At 38.4% G+C, this 20787-nt stretch overlaps 1 protein-coding gene across 1 annotated transcript in view; it reads right to left on the bottom strand.

Moving 5' to 3' along the window:
* Positions 1–1150: 1150 nt before the first annotated feature.
* The window catches only part of INSC (INSC spindle orientation adaptor protein), a 127505-nt gene continuing 107868 nt past the window's right edge, over positions 1151–20787 (bottom strand). Inside the window, exons 9-13 of the mRNA XM_049781019.1 lie at positions 17694–17872; positions 9001–9067; positions 6585–6740; positions 4504–4580; positions 1151–1334 (exon numbers count right to left, since the gene is read on the bottom strand). Of these exons, the coding sequence (XP_049636976.1) occupies positions 1206–1334; positions 4504–4580; positions 6585–6740; positions 9001–9067; positions 17694–17872 (608 nt within the window). The 3' untranslated portion in view covers positions 1151–1205. The remainder of the gene's footprint in view (positions 1335–4503; positions 4581–6584; positions 6741–9000; positions 9068–17693; positions 17873–20787) is intronic.

The raw sequence follows: 20787 nt of genomic DNA, 5'->3' as shown, positions 1-20787 counted from the left end.
ATATCCAAGAACATGAATAGACTTCGACTTCTAAATGGAACTCAATAATATTTCTTGTGTGCATAAAATCATGCCACAATATGATGAAATAAAATCTTATAGAAGGAATAGCATATTTTTATAATATTTTCTGGAAATGACATTGTATAACGTCTCTGAAAAACTTTACTTGTGGCAGATTATAACTTCTGTTATAGCTCTATTATCAATTTTAATCTAATAAAAGAACTTATTGAAAGTAGATTTGGGAAGAATTCCTCTTAGTTGTCTCTTGCTAATTAACAAAAGTCAACTCCTGTAAACAATTACTTTTAATATACTGTTGCAAATATATTGCTCACTATTACCTCATCTGAAGAATTAATTCACCATGTTAAACAGGACAGTCTAAGAGAAACTGCTTCTGAAAACTTTAAAAATATTTCTGAAATGGGCCGGAGAGATAGCATGGCGGTAAGGTATTTTCCTTGCATGCAGAAAATTGGTTGTTCGAATCCCGACATCCCATATGGTTCCCCAAGGTTGCCAGGTGCAATTTCTGAGCATAGAGCCAGAAGTAACCCCTGAGCATTGCCATGACCCAAAAACCAAACTAAATTTTTTTCTGAAATGCATTGTGAATTTTTATTTACTCATCAGAACTTGCCTACTTATGTACCTATGAAAATAATATACTTTCTATGTGATTTTTATAGCTGAAAAGACTTGTGGCATAAAATCTTGGAAATAAAACTGTTAACATAAAACATAATTCAATCAGAAAATCTAAAGCATGCTTTGCATTATTTCATTTATTAAAGAATAAAATGTTCTTTCCAACTGTTAAATTTATTTAAAAGTTTTTAGACAGAGCAAACCCAACACTTAAAAATAAATACCTGCTGGGCAATTAAAATGTTCTGGCTTCTAGAGAAAGTACGAAAAAGGGAAAGCACCCATGACGATCTGTCATATTAGTTATTAAGCATTTCAACATCTGTAACTGAGAAGCCACAGAAGTCAAAAAAAAAAAAAAGGAAAAAGACAGAAGAACCAAAATGCCTATTGATGTTGCTAAAATATCTAGTCTGTTCTCCATCTTATGTAAAAATAAATTAAGTATAAATAAGAGGTGAAAGGGGAAGTGTATGATCAGGTGCGTTCAGAGATGTGTACTCAGATTGGGCATGAAACGTGAACTGAAGACCTTTCCTCTTCCACAGTTGCTACACAAAACTCTCCTCCATGTTGCTGCAGAGTAAGAAAGAATCCACAAGTCTAGGCTGGACAAGCTGCTGGAAGTCAGAGTCTTGTAGGCCTTCAGGGCACACCCCAGCCAATCTTCGAAGAGCAGCCTGCAGAGAAAACAAAGATTTAAAAAGTGAACCTTTCTCAAGAGTAGCTATTACCTTGGACCCTGCTGAGGTATGTAATTCAGGAGGTGACTTACTTAAAGGTCAGTTTGAACTGAACATCACCTTGATTACCTGACACCTTCATGATCTGGTTCTTCGGATTAGTAAATTACCATAGAACTTGCCACTTGTCAGTTACAACATCATCACAATGACGTCATATTAATTAATGACTTATCATCTTGACAGTTTTTAAAACCTGTCTTTTACGTATCTGGTTAACAATTATATGTTTAAGTTCAAGATTTGTCACAGATACCATAACTCTATAAAAATTGATGGAGTTTTGTATTTCCCTATAATAATTTTAGAATTGCAAGGATTAATAATTTATCCACCAAGTTAGCAAAATTCTGAGCAAATTATTATGAGATGGGAAGAAAAGAAAAGGAAGGTTATAGAGTTGAATGAGACAGAGATCCTTATATTGGATTAGCAGGAAAGAGATGAAGTTAAAATGAATCCCAAACCAGCCTTCCCACACTGAACATATCATGTTTTTATAAATATGTAATCTTGTTTTACTTTATGAACTCTTGTTCATGTTACCCTGTCATGAAATACTCCCCATTCATCTATTAAGTTGTTGTATTCATTCTGAAAATCCTGGTCAGCTATCACTTTCTCTATGATTACTTTAAAGTGGGTAGAGCAATAACTGTCACTGAGAAAAAATACAATGGCGAATAAGTTACCCCTCCTGAAGATCTCAGAAATGAGAGACAAAAGAGAGGAGAGGGCTGGAAGGTCCAGCTCACGATATGAAGCTCACCACAAAGAGTGATGAGTATAGTTAGAGAAACAACTACATTGAGAATTATCATAACTAAGTGAATGAATGAGGGAAGTAGAAAGCCTGTCTTGAGTACAGGCTGGGATGGGGTGGGTAGGAGGGAGATTTGGGACATTGGTGATGGGAATGTTGCACTGGCGAAGGAGGGGTGTTCATTACATGACTGAAACCCAACTACAATTATGTTTGTAATCAAGGTGTTTAAATAAAGTTGTTAATAAAAAAAAAGAAAAAGAAAGACATCTTTCATTCACTAACATCTAACTCAGTGTTTCTCAGTGTGTGATATCCCAGGGAGATATTGAAACAAGGGAGGGAAGGAACAATTAGGGGCTTCTTCCAAGGAAGAAACTGAATGTTCTTTTTTTCCTTCAAAAGGGGAGAAAATCCAAGTAAGTTTGGAAACCTCTGCTCTAACTGAGATAGTATTTTCATCCATTTTGAATGTGCCAACTTAGCATGAAGTCTCAGAAATTTCTGTTAGTTAATAAACTCTTAACACAGATAGTCAAGTCCCATTACATGAAGATACCTTCAAATCTCATTTATGCTCAACATAACAATTACTATTTCCACCATTTATTAATATTTTAAACATAAAGTACATATATTTGTATATTCTATTTAAATAACTCTCAATTTAAGTTGTCTTCTTTTACCTAAATATATTTTAGTTTATTTATTAAAACATTTTCTGAGATGTTCTTAAGCTTCACCAGATTACTAAAAAATTGTTCTGCAGGTATAAAAACAAAAGCCACACACAAGAGTGATGTTTGTCCTTTAGTTTTTTCCCACAGAGATTTCCATATCCCAGAAGAGTTAATGGTACATACAATCACTCAGTAAATATTTTTGAAGACATTTATAACTCTTAAAGACCTGCCCAATGTCACACAGCTCATTAAAAACAAAACCAAGACCAGTCTAACTGACAATGATATTCTGCTATTTCTATTACTGTTCAATGTCCATTAGAAGCTCTCAAAAAGGCAGGAGTTCATTTTAAATGATAGAGTAAGAAGAGGGTGACTATGATGAAGCAGCTTGAAGGACCTCTAGAGCTATTACTTGTTTTTCTCAAGTGGCTCGAGCACCAATCCGGGTTCTGACATGGCCTTCTGGAACTGAAATGACTTACTTGTTATATAAATAAGTAAAAGTTATGTTCTATGTTTCCAATTGAAAGCTGCTCTGCTTTGGCAGTTTTGAAGTCTGAGGATAATTAGTGTGAGAAATAAACATACATTATTTTGTTGGGGCCTGTCTATTCTTTCAGGATGGGTTTTGCTATCAAGGACACCTCCAGGAAAACTAAAATGCATTTGTTCGGTTTAGATTGAAAATTTTCAGGACTTGAGTGAATGATACTCTGTCCTGTCCCGTTGCCTCCAGTCCTAATTCACAAAGAATGAGGGCCCTCCATAGAGGAAGGGCACCAGTTGAGGAATGGCATTAGGGTTCATCAATTAAGAAAGGAGCCTTTTCCCATATATGTATGCACTTTGAATAGTCAGAAGACATGTAAACCCTAGTTTCATTTCTTACTAATTTCACTGAAATATTGGTGTTCTGCCCTTAAGTTTCTCAGAACCTCAAACATTTATTGTGATAGAAAATGTGGTGCAAGGGGACTCTTCTCCCCTTTAATTTTTATATTAATTATTCTCCACAACTTTATGAAGTAAAACAAATATTAGCTATTGCAATATTAGTTAGTGCTAGGGGATCTATGCAGTACTTTAGGGACTGAACCAAAGTTTCCTGCAAACAAAGCATGAACTCTATTCCATTTGAGTTGCCTCACTAGCCCATGATAGCCATTATAAAAATTTTTGAATTTATCAAAGGATTTACTTAAGCATAATTTACCTGAGCATAATCCACTTCCTGTCCTCTCCTTTGTCTACCCTCCTAAAGGACTCCATCCATTTTTGGCATATTTTATTTTTACCCCAGTTTATTACTTTTCTCTTCTTCAAACAAAACCACATAACTTGAACTATCTAGTCCCACCTCCCAGTTAGAGGGGGAAATAAGGGAGGTGACAAGATCAAACAGGTGTAAGACCACTAAGTAGTAAGCTAGGCACAGAAGGGGCCACCTATTCTAGCAACCCTGGGGGTGAGGGAGGAGGATATGGAGGTAGGACGGGAACAGAGGTGTAGGGAGGACAATTTGGTTATGGGAATCCCCCTGATTTTATGTTAATATGTACCTAAAATATTATTGTCAACAATATGTAAGCCACTATGATCAAAAATAAAAATTATATTAAAAAAAAAAGAGAGAATTTGGAGGAAACTGAGAACTCACCAGGCAGGCTACTAATACAGCATCACTGCTGTTCCTCTCAGTGGGTGAGCGGCAGAGTTCGATGAGGCGGGACATACCTGCACAAGACAAAGAAACATCTCAGACATAAGCCCTGAATAGGATGAGCCAGACCTGACCTAGAGGCACTTGGCCTCACTGGCAAACAGCTGCCTGCTGGAGACCACATAAATGATGTGTGAAATCTAGGGCCCTCGGGCCCTCAACAGTATCCCAGTCACCTCAAGAAGAGGTTGGATTCACTCTAAGGACAGTTGGAGGTGATATTCACTCCTTTAAATTTGAATAGGCCCTGCTCAGGATTAGAAAAAGGTTGAGCATCAAAAAACCCCATAGTACCAGAAACCCACTCAGGGCTAAAATTAAATAATAATTAAAAAAAAAGCCAGTGGAGGGAATACAGTGCTCTCTGAGAGAGAGCATTCTCTTTAGACACTTTGGATTTTACCAGTTTTAATGTCTATATTTTACAATGGAATTTCACAACTATCTATTTTGATCAGAAAATACATAATGACTGAAATTAATAAAAACTACTGATTGGTTTTCTACTACTAGGTTATGTTTCTTAGACTTTAAGAATGTAAGTTAAATACATATGCTTTTTATTGAAACTTGGATTTTTAAGAAAGAAAGAAAGAAAGAAAGAAAGAAAGAAAGAAAGAAAGAAAGAAAGAAAGAGAGAGAGAGAGAGAGAGAGAGAGAGAGAGGGGAGGGAGGGAGGGAGGGAGGGAGGGAGGGAGGAGGGGAGGGAGGGAGGGAGGGAGGGAGGGGAGGGAGAGAGAGAGAGAGAGAGAGAGAGAGAGAGAAAGAAAGAAAGAAAGAAAGAAAGAAAGAAAGAAAGAAAGAAAGAAAGAAAGAAAGAAAGAAAGAAAGAAAGAAAGAAAGAAAGAAAGAAAGAAAGAAAGAAAGAAAGAAAGAAAGAAAGAAAGAAAGAAAGAAAGAAAGAAAGAAAGAAAGAAAGAAAGAAAGAAAGAAGAAAGTTGAAAAACTTGACCTAGTTTTATCCTCCATAAAGTCTTGGGGTTGGGGATGGGATGCTCTGCTGTTTTAGGATCACCTTTTGCTGATCTCCAAATACCTAAGGGTTTGGAGACACTACAGTCCCCTATTCTCATGTCTCAACTAGAACTTCCTTTCTCAACCTTGACATCAGAATAACCCTCTAATCATAGTTGAAGGCCCATAATTTTCCGTTCAAATATTCTTTAATCGACACTGATAAATGAGCTATTTTCCCCAGATAGCAAATAGTTTAAACATTGCACTATAATACATTCATGCAAAATTTCTCTCCATATCTAACATCTTAGATCTTACATTAGAATGTAAACCTGTTTGTGTTTTCAGGCCAGTGTTATAGTCAGGTTCTCTGCCTGACATTGATTACAGAATCAAAAGTGGCTGCTGGGTAATTGTGCATTGATAAATTAGTAAATAATGAGAATAATTAATGAGTATATAAATGACCAAAAGCAGTAAAATTGTTGAGTGACTTAACAAGGGAATTTTTAGGTCTGGAGCAATAGTACAGCTGTAGGGCATTTGCCTTGCACACAGCCGATCCAGGATGGACTTAGCTTCCATACCCAGTGTCCCATATGATCCCCTGAGCCAGGAGCCATTTCTGAATGCATAGCCAAGAGTAACCCGAGAATCATTAGGTATGGCCCAAGAACAAAAAAGGGGGGAAGGAATGATGAATTAATAAGCAATTAAATGAATGAGTAAATAAAAAATAAATTATTAAAAAAAAAACAGGTGAATAAAAGCTGACCTAGGTAAATTAAGAAAAGATTAGGATTTTTCTAGACCAGAATGTCTACAGATGCATCAGTTTGTAACAACTTAAGCCTCTCCAAGCTCTTTCTTCAACTCAGGTTACTAGCTAGAGGAAGGCTGTACCCTGGACCTTCATCCCAGTATGTCCTAGTGCCAATAATGTGGGACTTATGCAGCCAGTCCTATCACAAAACCCTTATCTGTTACCACTAAAAAATAATCAGGACTTCTCCCAGCCCCAAATGCCCCATTCCCTTTCTGCCACCACCAGCACTACTTACAGCTCAGCCTCACAGCTTCACGTGCCACTTCTGGGTCTCGACTGAGACGTGCCAGAGTTACTGCAGCCTTCTGTTGGACTCGCTCACAGGCTGCCACTTCCGCTGGAGTTCCAGACCTTGGCTTCTCAGACAGCATACCCATGATAAACTGCACCCCTAAGTAGGAAGAGATGAACAGTGGGTACTGCCCCAGAAAGGAGTCTTTCCCTTGGGGTCAAGTGGATGGATGGCTTCAGAGTTCAAGCAGGGGCTATCAGGATGACTGAGAGTCTCAACCCAAAATCAAGATGGAAGCTGACTTGGAAGGAAGAAGATAAACCAGTCTCCTCTTCTATCTCTTCTGTTCTAGGAGAAATCTCTCATTCCAGGTACCAAGTCACTATACTTAGAAGAGTCATCTTAAGAAAAGGCATGTCTTTTTGTTATTTTATAATTCTTTTACTGAGTTTTTTACCACAGGACTGGTACTGTAAAACAATGCATTTTTAATGCATAATCACCTAGAACTCCCAAGAGTCTTATGAACTAGGTACTGTTATAATTCACTCTGAGGTTCAAAGAGAAGGGCTAGATCAGAGCACACCATTAGTATTCGAAGAGCTGGTATCAATCAGGTAATCTAGTTATTCTTTGTTATCTCTTCACCTCTCCTGACATTGCATCTGGAACAAGTTAAGAGCTGATGGGTTCCCTAGGTGAGAATGAGCCAATCTGAAGCTGAACAATCACTAAATTAAATGATTAACAAGCAACTCTTTCTCCTCCAAGAGCTCCAAGACAGGAGCTTTCTATGTATGCTGGGATGAAGACTGCCTCTCAAAGCCCATTGTGCATGACATAGTTTGCCTGATGCAGACCAAGGCCTCCAAATAATCTTCCAGTCTGGCTATTTCTTCCTCATGCTGATTTCTCAAAACATCCTTCTCCTTTAAGATTTCTGTATCTAACATTTCTTTGTTTGAGACTGATGAGTAAGTACACTCAATGATCACTCACCCTTGGTTAAATATTTTTCTAAGATTCTTTTCATCAGTCTTACATTATCCCCAATGCTATGAGTATATCTAGTGCTCCCATTTTGCAGATGGAAAAAAGAGATCATGCAACTAAACAAAATCTAAACCAAGACTCAGCTAAACAAAATCCAAGCCAAGACAAGCCTAGGCAGATTGATTCTGATATCTGTAGTTTCAATGACTGCACCATTCTTCCTCTGTTTCACAATTTAATAGGAGATTGACATTTTCTCATGTATAATTTTTATCCCATTGTCCAGCTGGACACTACTCCTAAAATCTGAGGTTCTGTGGCACAGGCAAGCATTTCTCTATCTCTATGTTCTCACTCTCTGACCCATGCCAGGCACACAGTAGATCTCAATACCTTCTTACTGGATGAACTGTCAATAGCACTTCAAAAACATTTTTAAAAGATCCTGAGTCACACTATACTCTGAGTTTTAGCTCTACAAGCCTCTGTAGACTCAGTCCCACTAATCCCCTGAATTTAAAACTTTGGAAAGGTCTTATAGGTACTGAGGTCTCCTAGCCTCAGCTGGCTTATAAAAGTTTTCAATATTAGCTCAGTCTCATAAATTAACACAAAAAACAATGCCTTTCCATTAGTAATAAGAGTACCGGGGACTGGCAATTGTGCATGCTTGTCAAAACTGTTGGGAAACCCAGGAAAAATAGGCTTAATAAGAGCAGTAGCACTTGGCCCTGATTTCCAGATCACTCATCTTCATTAACCTTTCTGGTCTAACCTATTTTCCCAGTAACAGAAATTTCTCACTTCATGCCAGCCCATCTGTCCTCTTAGGGAGACAGCTAAGATCAGTTTCTAGATCAGTCAAAGCTGGCCCTTCTCAACTGGGCCTGGCTGACATCACTGGGTGGGAGGGAGCAGATAAGCAGAGAGATCAAGGGACCCAGATTTCCTTCATCTACTCCCTTGTTTTCACTCCTTCTGAAGCACTTTTGCTTTCAGTGGTGGTCAAATCCAGTAGGGTGGAGTAATTTCAAAGTTCAAATCTTAAAGTAATAGATTTTTTATTTTGGTGTCATAAAGAAATCTGTCTTCTCAACACAATCCCAGTTAAAATATCAATGGCCACATTGCCACATCCCTCTTTGGATCTTCCTTACCCCTTTTCCATGCTTTATTTTCCACAGGACACTTACTTATCATCTGGCCATCTGTAAACTCTTATTTCTTATCGATATCATAAAAATTAATGTCCAGAAAGGTAATCAAACATTTACATATGAAGCAGCTGCACAAATTACCACATAGGCATGCTCATGCAGGTATGGGAACATGTATATAAACACATATGTCTATACATTGTCATTCATACCAAAAGTCGAAATAGCTACATAATCCACATAACACACATACTTCTGAAAAGACATACCATTCTCCTGAATAATGTCAGAGGCACACTGCTCCAGAACAGACATGTTTGCCAAAATGGTCACAATCTAAAAAAGAAAATTAAGGACATAAATAACTGGGCATACCTTTACCAAAAAGTGATCTCTGCAGACAACTTAACAAACAGAAAAGGCTAGATAGTTTTATTTCACCCCAGAATTCCTCACCATCTTGGTCTATCCTTCTCTGGTACTCTGACTTTCCTCCTTTTTTTGTGGGGGGGCACACCTAGTGACGCTCAGGGGTTACTCCTGGCTATGCGCTTAGAAATCGCTCCTGGCATGGGGAATCATATGGGATGCCGGGGATAGAACCCAGAACCATCCTGATTCAGCCACGTGCAAGGTAAATGCCTACTGCTGTGCTATCACTCCAGCCCCTATTTCCTTTAATTTTTAATGAATTTCAACAATCCAGATAAGTTTTGCTAATGATTGGGTATTTATTTATCCTTATTTGGTTCTAGGGTGACCTTAGGACCCCACTAAAAAGAACTGCCATGTGGATGAAGAACGGACCCAGTCATCTTTCTGCAAATTCCTTAGGAGTTCAGGCTCTAAAGTACATATTGGTGGTGGCAGGTTCCTGACTAGCCCCTGCCCTGGATTATGTTCCTTTCTCCTTATTCTAGTTTCTTGACCTGAATTTGAACTCACCTACTTTCAACTTAAAATGAACTAACTTAGGTCAGCTTAAAGAACATGAGTAGGGAAAAGGAGCAGTATTACAACTCAAGCACCAGGTACTGCATGAACTGTGATAAGAAAGTGCATGCAAGCTGCACCTTACAAGCCTGTGACCTCCAAGTCTCACTTGTTAGGCAGTAATAAAGAGTATGACTGTAGCTAAGTGATGCTGACACCAGGTGAAACTTGGTTACCTCCTTGTGAACTGTGTAGCCTTCTGCTCACCTGTCTCCACACACTGGATTAGTCAAGACAAATATAGAATTAATAGAACAAAACTGAATTAAGAAATGGACTAGCAAGGAACATGTATACCCCAAACTATAAGGGGTATTTTCACAATACTGAAATAGCATAGAAGTGTGGTACCTGATACTCAGAAGACACCTATAACATTGATCCTGACAACATGAGCAAATTGAAAACCCATTTTCTTCTATAGAAGTAAAATTCAACTGGCAGTGATAATTAAAATGAAAGTTAGATTAAATTAAAATAAATACTCTTCATGATGCAGGCCTATCACTCTTGATAAATTTCTTCAAAGTTTTTGTAAGAGAAAACTGTGGTGGAGATCATTGCCCCATCTCTGGGAGAATCTAGTCTTCTGAAATCAGTTTAAGCACCCCAAGTTTTGAAACTAAGCAATGAACATCAATCAAATGAACATCACATTTTTACTAAGTAAGATTATAATCTAGATTGTTTGGTTCCATTTTAGCACATTACTCTGAGTAATATGTTGCATATAACAAGCCTCTTTTTTTAAAACAGAATAGGAAATGTTGCCATATTGAGAGACTTATCCCCATCTCCCCCACTAACCACATATCAAAAGGGATATATGTTTGAGGTTGCAGCATCATGTGTGCCAACACCAACCAGTTCCAACATGGTCATTGACCTGGGCATTTAGCATGATGGGCTATCTAGGGTGTGACTGGAGAATATCCCCAGTGCTTTATCCAGGATGTAACTCTTGCCTACCAGATGTTTCATAAGTATAGTTACAAGCTTATATTTGCATTTTATAAAGATAACAAAACTAAAAGATGTTCAGTCCTTGCAAGCTCTTCTTTTCGTCCTTTTTAGGAATGAGGACTTATGAGCTAAGTGGAAGAAAAAAGTGGCATTAATAAATGCAGTATTCTCTAAGAAGCATAAAGTTTGTGATTTTATAAAATAAAAAAGGACACAAGACCTTGTGTTAGAATGACCAGTTTGGACTTTTTCTGTAGTCTCAGCAACCACTGGCAGGAAGGAAGGAAGGAAGGAAGGAAGGAAGGAAGGAAGGAAGGAAGGAAGGAAGGAAGGAAGGAAGGAAGGAAGGAAGGAAGGAAGGAAGGAAGGAAGGAAGGAAGGAAGGAAGGAAGGAAGGAGGAAGGCAGGAAGCAAGGAGGAAGGAAGGAAGGAAGGAGGAAGGCAGGAAGGAAGGAGGAAGGCAGGAAGGAAGGAGGAAGAAAGAAAGGAAGAAAGGAATGAGAAAGGAAGGAAGGAAGGAGGAAGGCAGGAAGGAAGGAAGAAGGAGGAAGGAAGGCAGGAAGGAGGAAGGAAGGAAGGAGGAAGGAAGGAAGAAAGGAGGAACGAAGGAGGAACGAAGGAAGGCAGGAAGGAGAAAAGAAGGAAGGAAGAAAGAAGGAAGGAAGGAAGGAAGGGAAGGAAGGAAGGAAGGAAGGAAGGAAGGAAGGAAGGAAGGAAGGAAGGAAGGAAGGAAGGAAGGAAGGAAGGAAGGAAGGAAGGAAGGAAGGAAGGAAGGAAGGAAGGAAGGGAAGGAAGGAAGGAAGGAAGGAAGGGAAGGAAGGAAGGAGGAAGGCAGGAAGGCAGAAAGGAAGGAGAAGAGGAAGGAAGGAAGGAAGGAAGGAAGGAAGGAAGGAAGGAAGGAAGGAGGAAGGGAGGGAGGGAGGGAGGGAGGGAGGGAGGGAGGGAGGGAGGGAGGGAGGGAGGGAGGGGAGAGGAAAGAAGAATCTTTGTCTACAGCATATGTTCATTACATGACAAATATTAGCACTGTCACAGTCACAGGTAAGTCTTTGTGTCAGACTAATTTAGATCCTGTTAATGAAAATTACTTCCTCTTTACAGAGCCTGTACCCCATGTGGTTTTCTGAGGTGTAGATGAAGTATCAATTAAACACAATTTGAATAAATGCCAATTATGCTCTGCTTTGAGCCCCCACTTCTTGGAAACATCCTTGTATTCACCATGATGCAGAGGGGAAGGGGGTCAATATTTCTTCTTACAATCAAGCACATGCTGGGATTTTAGGGAAAACTGGTTTATCTCTTTGGATACAAGTAGTGATATTGTCAGGGAATAGACTGTAGCAGTCAGGTTTTCCCCTGGCCCAGACTAATTTAATTCTGTCTTTTAATTTTCAGTTATGTCCTAATCCTCCAGAATGATAAAGGACTATTACCTCTAATATCACCCTCAAGGGATGTCTGAGTTATGAAGCAGTAGAGCACAATGAAAAGTGCATTTTTCAGACTAATTCTAAATATTTGGCTTTTTTTTTTTGCCATATGATCTTGTCAATTGTACTTAACCTTAGGTCTTGATTTCTAAAGGTTATTAGTTTTTTTATTAATGTTATAATTGTAGCTATTGTACCGTAATTGTAGCTCTTGCATTTCAGTATATCTGAATCATAGGCTATTAAGTATTCAGATCAAGAATTTGTCATAATCACATTATTTGTGGTGGTTGTTAGAAAGAATTCGTTCCCTTGCCTTTTCAAGTTTCTAGAAGTTGAATGCAGTCCACTGCTCTTAGCACTGCATTTCTCTAACCCAGTGCTTCTCAAATAGTGAACGAGCCCCCCCCAGGGTGGGGGGCACGAGGTTCTGTAAAGGGGAGTGCGTTTGACATCGGCGAACACTGTCATAACAAGCTAAGCCCCGTGTTTATGTTTCTGTATGTCTCTGGAGCTGAGAGTTGCTCTGTTCTGCTTCAAACCCCACTTCGAAAAGCTATGCATTGCAAAACACGCTCATTGTAGCCATTAATCCAGACATCACCTCTGATTAAAAAATCAGCTCAAATTATTTCATATATTTTTGTTTTGCAGATTAAAGTTTTTTTTAAATAAAAATACTATTTACAGTCACGTGGGGGTGCACGAAAATGTTTTCTTCTTCCTAGGGGGGGCATGACAGAAAATAATTGAGAAGCACTGCTCTAACCTCTGTTCTTCAATTGCATTTCATGGTTTACCTTTGAACCTATGGATCCTTTCTTGGAAGAACCGTCCTGGTTACATTGTGTTCATTTAGGAGGCAAAATCCCAAAAGCATGAGGCACTCTTCCCAGCAAAGAAACCAACAAATTTTGTTCATTATTAGCTTCTGTGGCATTTTAAAATCACTTTTTCTTTATTCTCCCAAAGACTAATAGCCATAGGAAAAATGAAGCAGAGTGAACCAGAATAATAGGGTGCTTCCCATGTCACTGTTTAACACAAAAATATTTCTCCTGTGTGGTTGGAAATAGAAGTTTGAAATTGTTTGGTTATCACTATGCAAGAGGGGGTAAAGGGCTACTCTGCTGCTCAAAGCACGTGTTTGTTGGGAATATTTACTGGCATATAAGCCAGTTCCAAGCTGTGAAACAGGCTTGTCTCCATACCTAGAAATGCCTCAGCAATTAGCCCGGACCAGCAACAAGCTCAAGTGCCACATTGAAAACTAATGCTGAAAATAATGTAAGATTTTTTCAAGTAAAGACAAGTAAAAAATGCCTGATATATCTGAACAGAGATTATTGTACTGAACTTAACCTACAATACTAAAATTCTGACATATTTAATGCAAAGCCATGATTGCTTTCTGTTGTGCAGTAATTAAGAAAAAAAGGCCAACAGTTCATATGACGGTAATTAGTATTACTCTTAATTGCCTGTGGAATACTTAGAAGCTATTATCATTGCATCCTTGAGACAAGCCCCCAAATTTCTGTCAGTCTCTGGGTGGCCCAGTGTTTCTCTCAGTCCTGCCTTCTTCCTTCCAAATTACTTACTCTATTAAACAGCAGAAGGAATTAGGACAAGATCCTAGATTTGAAGAGAGGGGCTAGCCCTGGCAGCCACATCCCTGACCCACAGCCACTACCATGTCAACTCATCAGCTAGTTCCATAAAGGTCATAAAGAGAGGCAAATCAGATCGCAAAAATTTATGAGTACATGGGTCTTTTATCTGATATCACTTATATGTGGTATTTAGAATAAATGCCATAAATAAATTTCTTCATTGCATGAAGAAATGCAATGGTTTAAATGATAGTTGTCTTAGATACCCTTGGCCCCAAAGTATATCAAGGAGAAGGAAAGAAATTCAGTGGAGGAAGAGAAACAAAAACATAAATGGATGGGATCCAGGGACCAAGTAGTCCAGGTGCATTGATGGTGTTTGAAAAGGACAGAACTAAATATCCAAGTCAAAGGCAACAACAATGGAATCAAGAAACTCAAACTTTAACAATCTAAACTTAAAATGGGCCTGTTATAATGACAGATTGGGGAATAGGAGGTTGTATGGGATGCTCTTGGAGTACATTGGTGAAGGGAGGCCGATACTGGTGGTGAGATTGGCCCTGAATTTTTGTATGTCTGAAACCCAACTATGAAAGACTTTATAAATCACAAAAGTTTCAATTAAAACACACACACACACACACAGAGTGTCTGAGATATAAAGGCCCTCATCTCTATTGCCAGATACTCCTTTCTTTTTATTATTTTGTGGCTTTTGGGTCACACCCAGCAGCTCTCAGGGGTTCCTCCCGGCTCTCCGGTCAGAAATCACTCCTGACAGGCTCGGGGGACCATATGGGATGCCGGGATTCGAACCACCATCCTTCTGCATGCAAGGCAAATGCCTTACCTCCATGTTATCTCTCCGGCCCCAGATACTCCTTTCTTGAATATGTAGATAACTAATAACCAGATATTATCTGTTACATGCACCATTTAATCATAATAATAATATGAGGATTAAATGATAATAATAATAATGAAAAAATGTATCTCAGAAGTTAAGTGACTTGTCTAAGGATTGCACAGCTGAATTTAACTCAGGTTTATCTGAACTCAATTGTCGAGTTTTGCTATTTTCTGTATCTCATAGATCACTTGTTGGGTGATCTATTAATAATTGTGCCGTACCCTAGGGTGTGACCTGGTAATAGTATATTGGATTATTTCTTACTTGGTATTCTGCTCGCACCCTAGGGTGGTACCCGATTCTTGTGTATAAAAGCAAGGGTCTGTGGAAGGCTGGGGCTTTGGCTGGGACTGATTCTGGAGCTTTTTCTTCAGCCTTATCCACTGAATAAAGCTGATATCTCCTGAAGCCTGACTGCCTGTGAGTTTTCTACCCTCACTCTCCTGAACTGAGATACCTGCTGGCTGAACAGGGTGGCAGACGTGTGGTCCGAGCTGGAGGAGAAAGACCTCATCCTCCATCCCACCATCATCCAGCCCCTTCAAGGGCAGACTTGCAACAATCACCTATGTATGATAGTACTTATACTCATATAACCAGAGAGATTTAACATTGTGGCTCAAATGTGTAATCTCTAGTAACTGATATTTCTGATAAACTGAACTTCCAAGGATAGTTTGCAATGAAGACACAGAAATATGAACATTGTAAAATACCAATCACTATTTATGTTAGAACTGAGTTTCGGCACCTTCCACCTTTGTGTAAGCAATTTATTTCATCTTACATAAAAACAAGAGATCCAGGTTCCGTTCACCCTAGGTTGTCACTGTCTTGCATGCAGAGTAGTGGCGAGCAAGCCCCAGGTAGCCCCTTTTTACACCCTCCAAGTCACACTTGTAGTTACATTTTCAGAGCAACATGGCCTCTAGAAAATGCATCCCAGTGAAGAAAACACCAGACAAAAGTGGAGATTTAGGAGGCAGAGAACTCTTCTCAATGCCAGGTCACATCCCTCTTCCTTAAATTAGCAAAGGGAAATTTAAGAGCCTCTTTTAAAGAGTGACCTCACCACTGTCCACACTCCAAAAGTGAGGGGCACAAAATAGGCATTGTCTGTTGGACAAATTAAGTGGGAGACTCTTACTGGGGTGACATAAGGTTTCTCACTGAGTTGTCCAAACACAGGTGGCCCAAGTATAGATCCATGACCAAGAGACTCCATAGAGCATTGGCGTCATTGGCAGATGCATTACCGGAAACCTCATGGGCACTTAATCTCCTAAGTGTTCCAGGGGCTGGGTGTGCACTTCAGAGACCAATTCATCTTTTTTGTCTTCATTACTGAAAGCCCTCTGATCACCTTCATCCTCCCTCTGCCACAGGAAAGAGCCATTTGTTTTTTTAATGGGTACACATGTTCACTGCCTAAGTGGTTGCTTTCTCTGAGTCAGAGCAGAAAGTGAAATATCCTGATAGTAAGAAACATGGCTGCTCAGTTTGGGGGGCAAGGGAGAAGAGTACAGGGAAAAGGAGTTAAGGGGAAAAAGACTTGGGAACAAGAGCATCGGGGCAATATGTCAGAAAACCTCATTCTATATTCAGAAATTTCTTTTACTTGCATTGAGTGTAATCACATTCTTTCCTCCTTCCTAGGAATTAGTGCTTTCCAGTGTGGTGTTAATCTTCATGATGACAGGAGTCTGTACTTGTAGGACCATGAGAAGTCTGTACTAAAAGAGACCATCACCATTTTAGAAAACTCTAATTGGAGCCACCAGAGACATGGGTCCTTCACATCCAACAACAGCAACATTGACTTTCATCTAACAGTTTGTGTGTCTGAGGAACAGCTTGTAAGCTTGAAGTCCAAGAGTTTATATGTGATGTTTAATTCTTATTTCAACTGTATGAGATATTTTTCAATCCCATTCAGAGGTGTGAAACATAGATTTTGAGTAAATTGTCCAAACTTACATTATTACTGATAGCAGAGAACATTTTTAACCATAATCATTTATCCCAAATTTTGGTTCTTATTGCCTCTCTATTGCATATTATATATGCATATATATATATATATATATATATATATATATATATATGCAGCAACTCAAATCAATTCCAAAATGAACAATCTCAAAATCATTTTGGATAGGTGAGAAAACAGACAAACTTACTCACATGAAGAAGAGAAGAGGAGAATGAGAGTGAGGAAACTCTACTAGGTAGGTTCCTAGAGCTATTTACCACATCATGGAAGGTAACAACAATAGATATTGGATAGGCCTCTGGCACCAATCAATTCAAATATAGATTTGAGGACCTTTTCTCTATTTCTGCTTGTGCTATTTTACCTTATCTGTGCAGGGGGCTTGTTCAAATTGAATGAATGAGGAATTAGAATGGAATGGACATGTGAAATCACAGCATGCCTAATGTAAAAGGTCATTTTGAGAACTCTGGACAATTCTCTTTTTGTGCTCTTCCTTAAAACTGTTTCAAAAACAGTACTATTAATAATTTAGTAAATTTTAATAAGGGATAAGTATTGGACCAACCACTGTATATATATATATATATATATATATATATATATATATATATATATATATATATATATATATATATATGTCTTCTCTTACCCTTATAATAACTGTGCAAGGTCAATATTTTTTACCATTAATAAGAAAATCAGCACCCAAGATGCTATGTTGCCTAAAACCATTTAATTAATGGATGGCTTGGAAATATCCACAGTCAGTCTCTGACCCTCAAAGTGACATAACCTCCATTTCAGGGAAATTACAGATAGACATCAGAGACTGATCTAAGTCAGGGAAGGATTTAAATGCTGACTATTTGCCAACCACAAGATCTGGAAGCCTTCTCAAGTCTCAATACTCATCTATGAAATGAAGCATTATTCCCACCCTCAAGGTTTTATTAGAACTCTCCTATGCAACTGGGCATGTATTTGACAATTTTCTCTAAGGGGAAATTTTATAGTTAGCTTCTCTGGGCCTAATACTTCTTAATCATCTCACCTGGTCACGTGTGTAAGGTGTGTCCACTCTCTGTTTGTCGCTGCAGGCTTCCAAGAGGACACGAATTGCATTCAACTGCAGAAGCATTTCACAGGCCATTGTGTCAAAGAAGGTGATGTTGGCAAGGGCCGCCGAGGCCAGCAGGAAGACTTCTCCAGAGGAGGCCTCTTGGCACAGTTCTGACAATGAAGAGGAACAAAACAGTTTCACCACCAGATGCTTTCATATCTGTTCTCTCATTGGATTATCCAATTACTCTGGAGAAAATTTTGAGCATATGCTTTAACAAACATCTTATTGATGAGGAAAAAAATTACTAGAGAGGAAAATTATCTATGTCTGTGGGCTTTGAAACCTAGAGTGTAACTGCTATTGACTTATTTATTTAACAATTATTTCCTGAGAAAACTCTATATCAGACAGGGCTGGTGACTATGGAATGCATGGTGAACAAAGCAGATTGAGCCAAGCAGTGGGATAGAGAAATGAGATTTTGAAAGGTCAAATAAATAAAAATGTTGAGTGGGAGTGAGAAAATAAACAAACAATAATAAAGAGGATAACTATGGAACTGGACAAATAGTACAGTAGGTAAGGAAATTGCATTACTTGCAGCTGATCCATGTTTGATCCCTGGCACTGGATATGCTTACTGTTCTCTGAGCAGTACCAGAAGTGATACCTGAGTTCAGAGTCTAGAGTAAGCCTCAAGTACAACTGTGTGTAACCTCAAAATAAAAAAACACAAAGTACACTGAGAGGTCTTCTTGGGGGTACTTAAGGAAGCTCTACCTCGGAATGTGACTTGAATGCTGAATCCTAAAAAGGAAAATGTGAGTGCTCAAAAGGAATAAAGTTACATGCATGACACATTTTCATCAACAATAGTGCAAATGACATTGTGGGCAGAGAGAGAGAGAGAGAGAGAGAGAGAGAGAGAGAGAGAGAGAGAGAGAGAGTACCACCACAGAGGCAGGTGGGAATGGGTCAGTGGGGGGGAAACTGGGGCACTGGTGACAGAAAAAGTGAAGGGTGGTATATAGTCTATGTAATAAATTCAATTTTATATGAAAAATTTATATTAACAATTTATAACCACGATACTTAAATAAAGTAATTATAATAAAAATTAAAGAGGTAAATGGGGTCCATTACCAAAAATAATGAGGGAAGTATATATTTTAGGACAGGAGAATACTATGTACAAAGGCATGAGGTATAAAACACTTTTTATCCATTTCTGTCATCAATAATAAACACTGTTTGATATTTGCCTTATAAAAGAGGATGAAGTTAGAACATAAAGACAAGACCTCTCCAACTATCATCAGCAGAATTTCTGTATTTCCTTTGGATCTGAAGATAGACCTCATCTTGCTACAAAAAATAAATTCTTTTTTTTTTTTAACAATTGTGCTTCTTAATGTTTACTCAAAGGAGTTGAATGTGTAGTTCCAAAGAAAATCTAACATGTAAATGTTTATTTATTCATACCTGTCAAAAGATAAAGCAATCAAGATGTCCTCCAATTAGGTGGATAAGCAAATAAACTGGAGTAGGTTCAGACACTGTATTATTATTAATCATTAAACAGAAAAGCATAAAAATACATAGAGAAATCTAAAATTCTTAATTATAAATCTAAAAATTCTGTTTTCAACTTTAAGACATTCTAGAAAAGGAAAAACTATGAAGACAATAAAAAGTGAATGATAACTAGATAGAACATTTTGGGCAGTGAAATAACTCTGAATACTATTATAATGATGGACACTATATATATGAAGCACATCTAACAAATTCTAAAGAACAAACATCAGAATGACTTCAAATATAGCCTATGGGTTTGGGGTGAAGTAATGTGCCAGCATAGCTTCAATCTTTGTAACACATGCTCTATTTTGATAAGGATGTTAATGTGAGAAGGATGTGTGTGTGTGTGTGTCTGTGTGTGTGTGTGTGTGTGTTCTGCACTTACTAATTTTGTTGTAATCCTAAAACTACCACAAAATAAAGTCCTTTTTATAAAAAAAAAAAAAAAAAAGGAAGTTAAAAATGATACCTGAGTAGGGCTAGTTCTTAATCTGCCTCCCAAGGTGTCTCTGGTATAAACTAGGGAGCTGCAAGGACTAACAATCTCTGTTGTGCTGCTAAAATGGGCCATGCAGGAACAACCACTGTGCTTTCCCTCTGCAAGGGGACCTGAAGATTTCAAAGGGTTCCAAAACCTTTTCTCATACACCAAATCCCGAATGTCTGGTTCCTTTTCTCTGATCCTAATAGACTCAACCTAGTGCTAATAAGATTCCTTAATTTAGCATCTATGATGTGTTAACATTCTTAAAGGAAAGACTCAACATAAATCCCTATATCCTTCCACAATCTAACACCTTTCCCCATGGATTTTTCCTGAACTTGGAGAGCCTCCTGCTTCAACAGAAGCAATGAAAGGGTTCTATCATGGTTTGCCCCACGATTAACAATGGAATTAGCTCTTTCTAATGGGCTGGGTTTTGACCCTTACCTCTAACCCAATTTTAAGGGCGCTTCTTGAATATAGATCATTTCCAATAAGTAATAACTCTATGGAAATATAGAAGTAAAACCTGAGCATCACCGGGTGTGGCCCAAAAACAAAAAAAAAAAAGGAAATGTAGGAGGAAACATCACATGTTAGGAAAATAGCTCTGGGATTAAAAAAAAAAAAAAGAAGGAAGATTCAGGAAAAAGAATCAATCAATTACATCCCATCTTGATTTTGGTTCTTACTTCCAAAGTGTCCAGACTTCCAGGCTCAGATATTTTAGCTGACACTTCCTGGCATAGTCTTCTAGCAAATGCAATTGCTGGCCCCCATTTGTAAAGGGACAGAAAATAATATCTATTTAACTTAAGCATGCCATTAAATTTTGGATGCCCTTAAAGTATAAAAAAGATTGACTTGTCACTGGTAGAACTGAAAGCTGAGAAGCAGAATTGCTGGCCACAGCCGCAGCTACAAATATAAATTAAGAGTCCATGGCCAGCTTACCCAAGAAAGGCACTGCTTTTCATTCCGCCTCACCACAGCACATTTATATTTTCTTTCACAGTG

This window comes from Suncus etruscus, chromosome 9 (assembly GCF_024139225.1).
Source record: "Suncus etruscus isolate mSunEtr1 chromosome 9, mSunEtr1.pri.cur, whole genome shotgun sequence".
NCBI lineage: Eukaryota > Metazoa > Chordata > Mammalia > Eulipotyphla > Soricidae > Suncus > Suncus etruscus.
The sequence above is the reverse complement of the archived record's forward strand: the minus strand, read 5'-3'. Positions and strand labels throughout refer to the sequence as shown.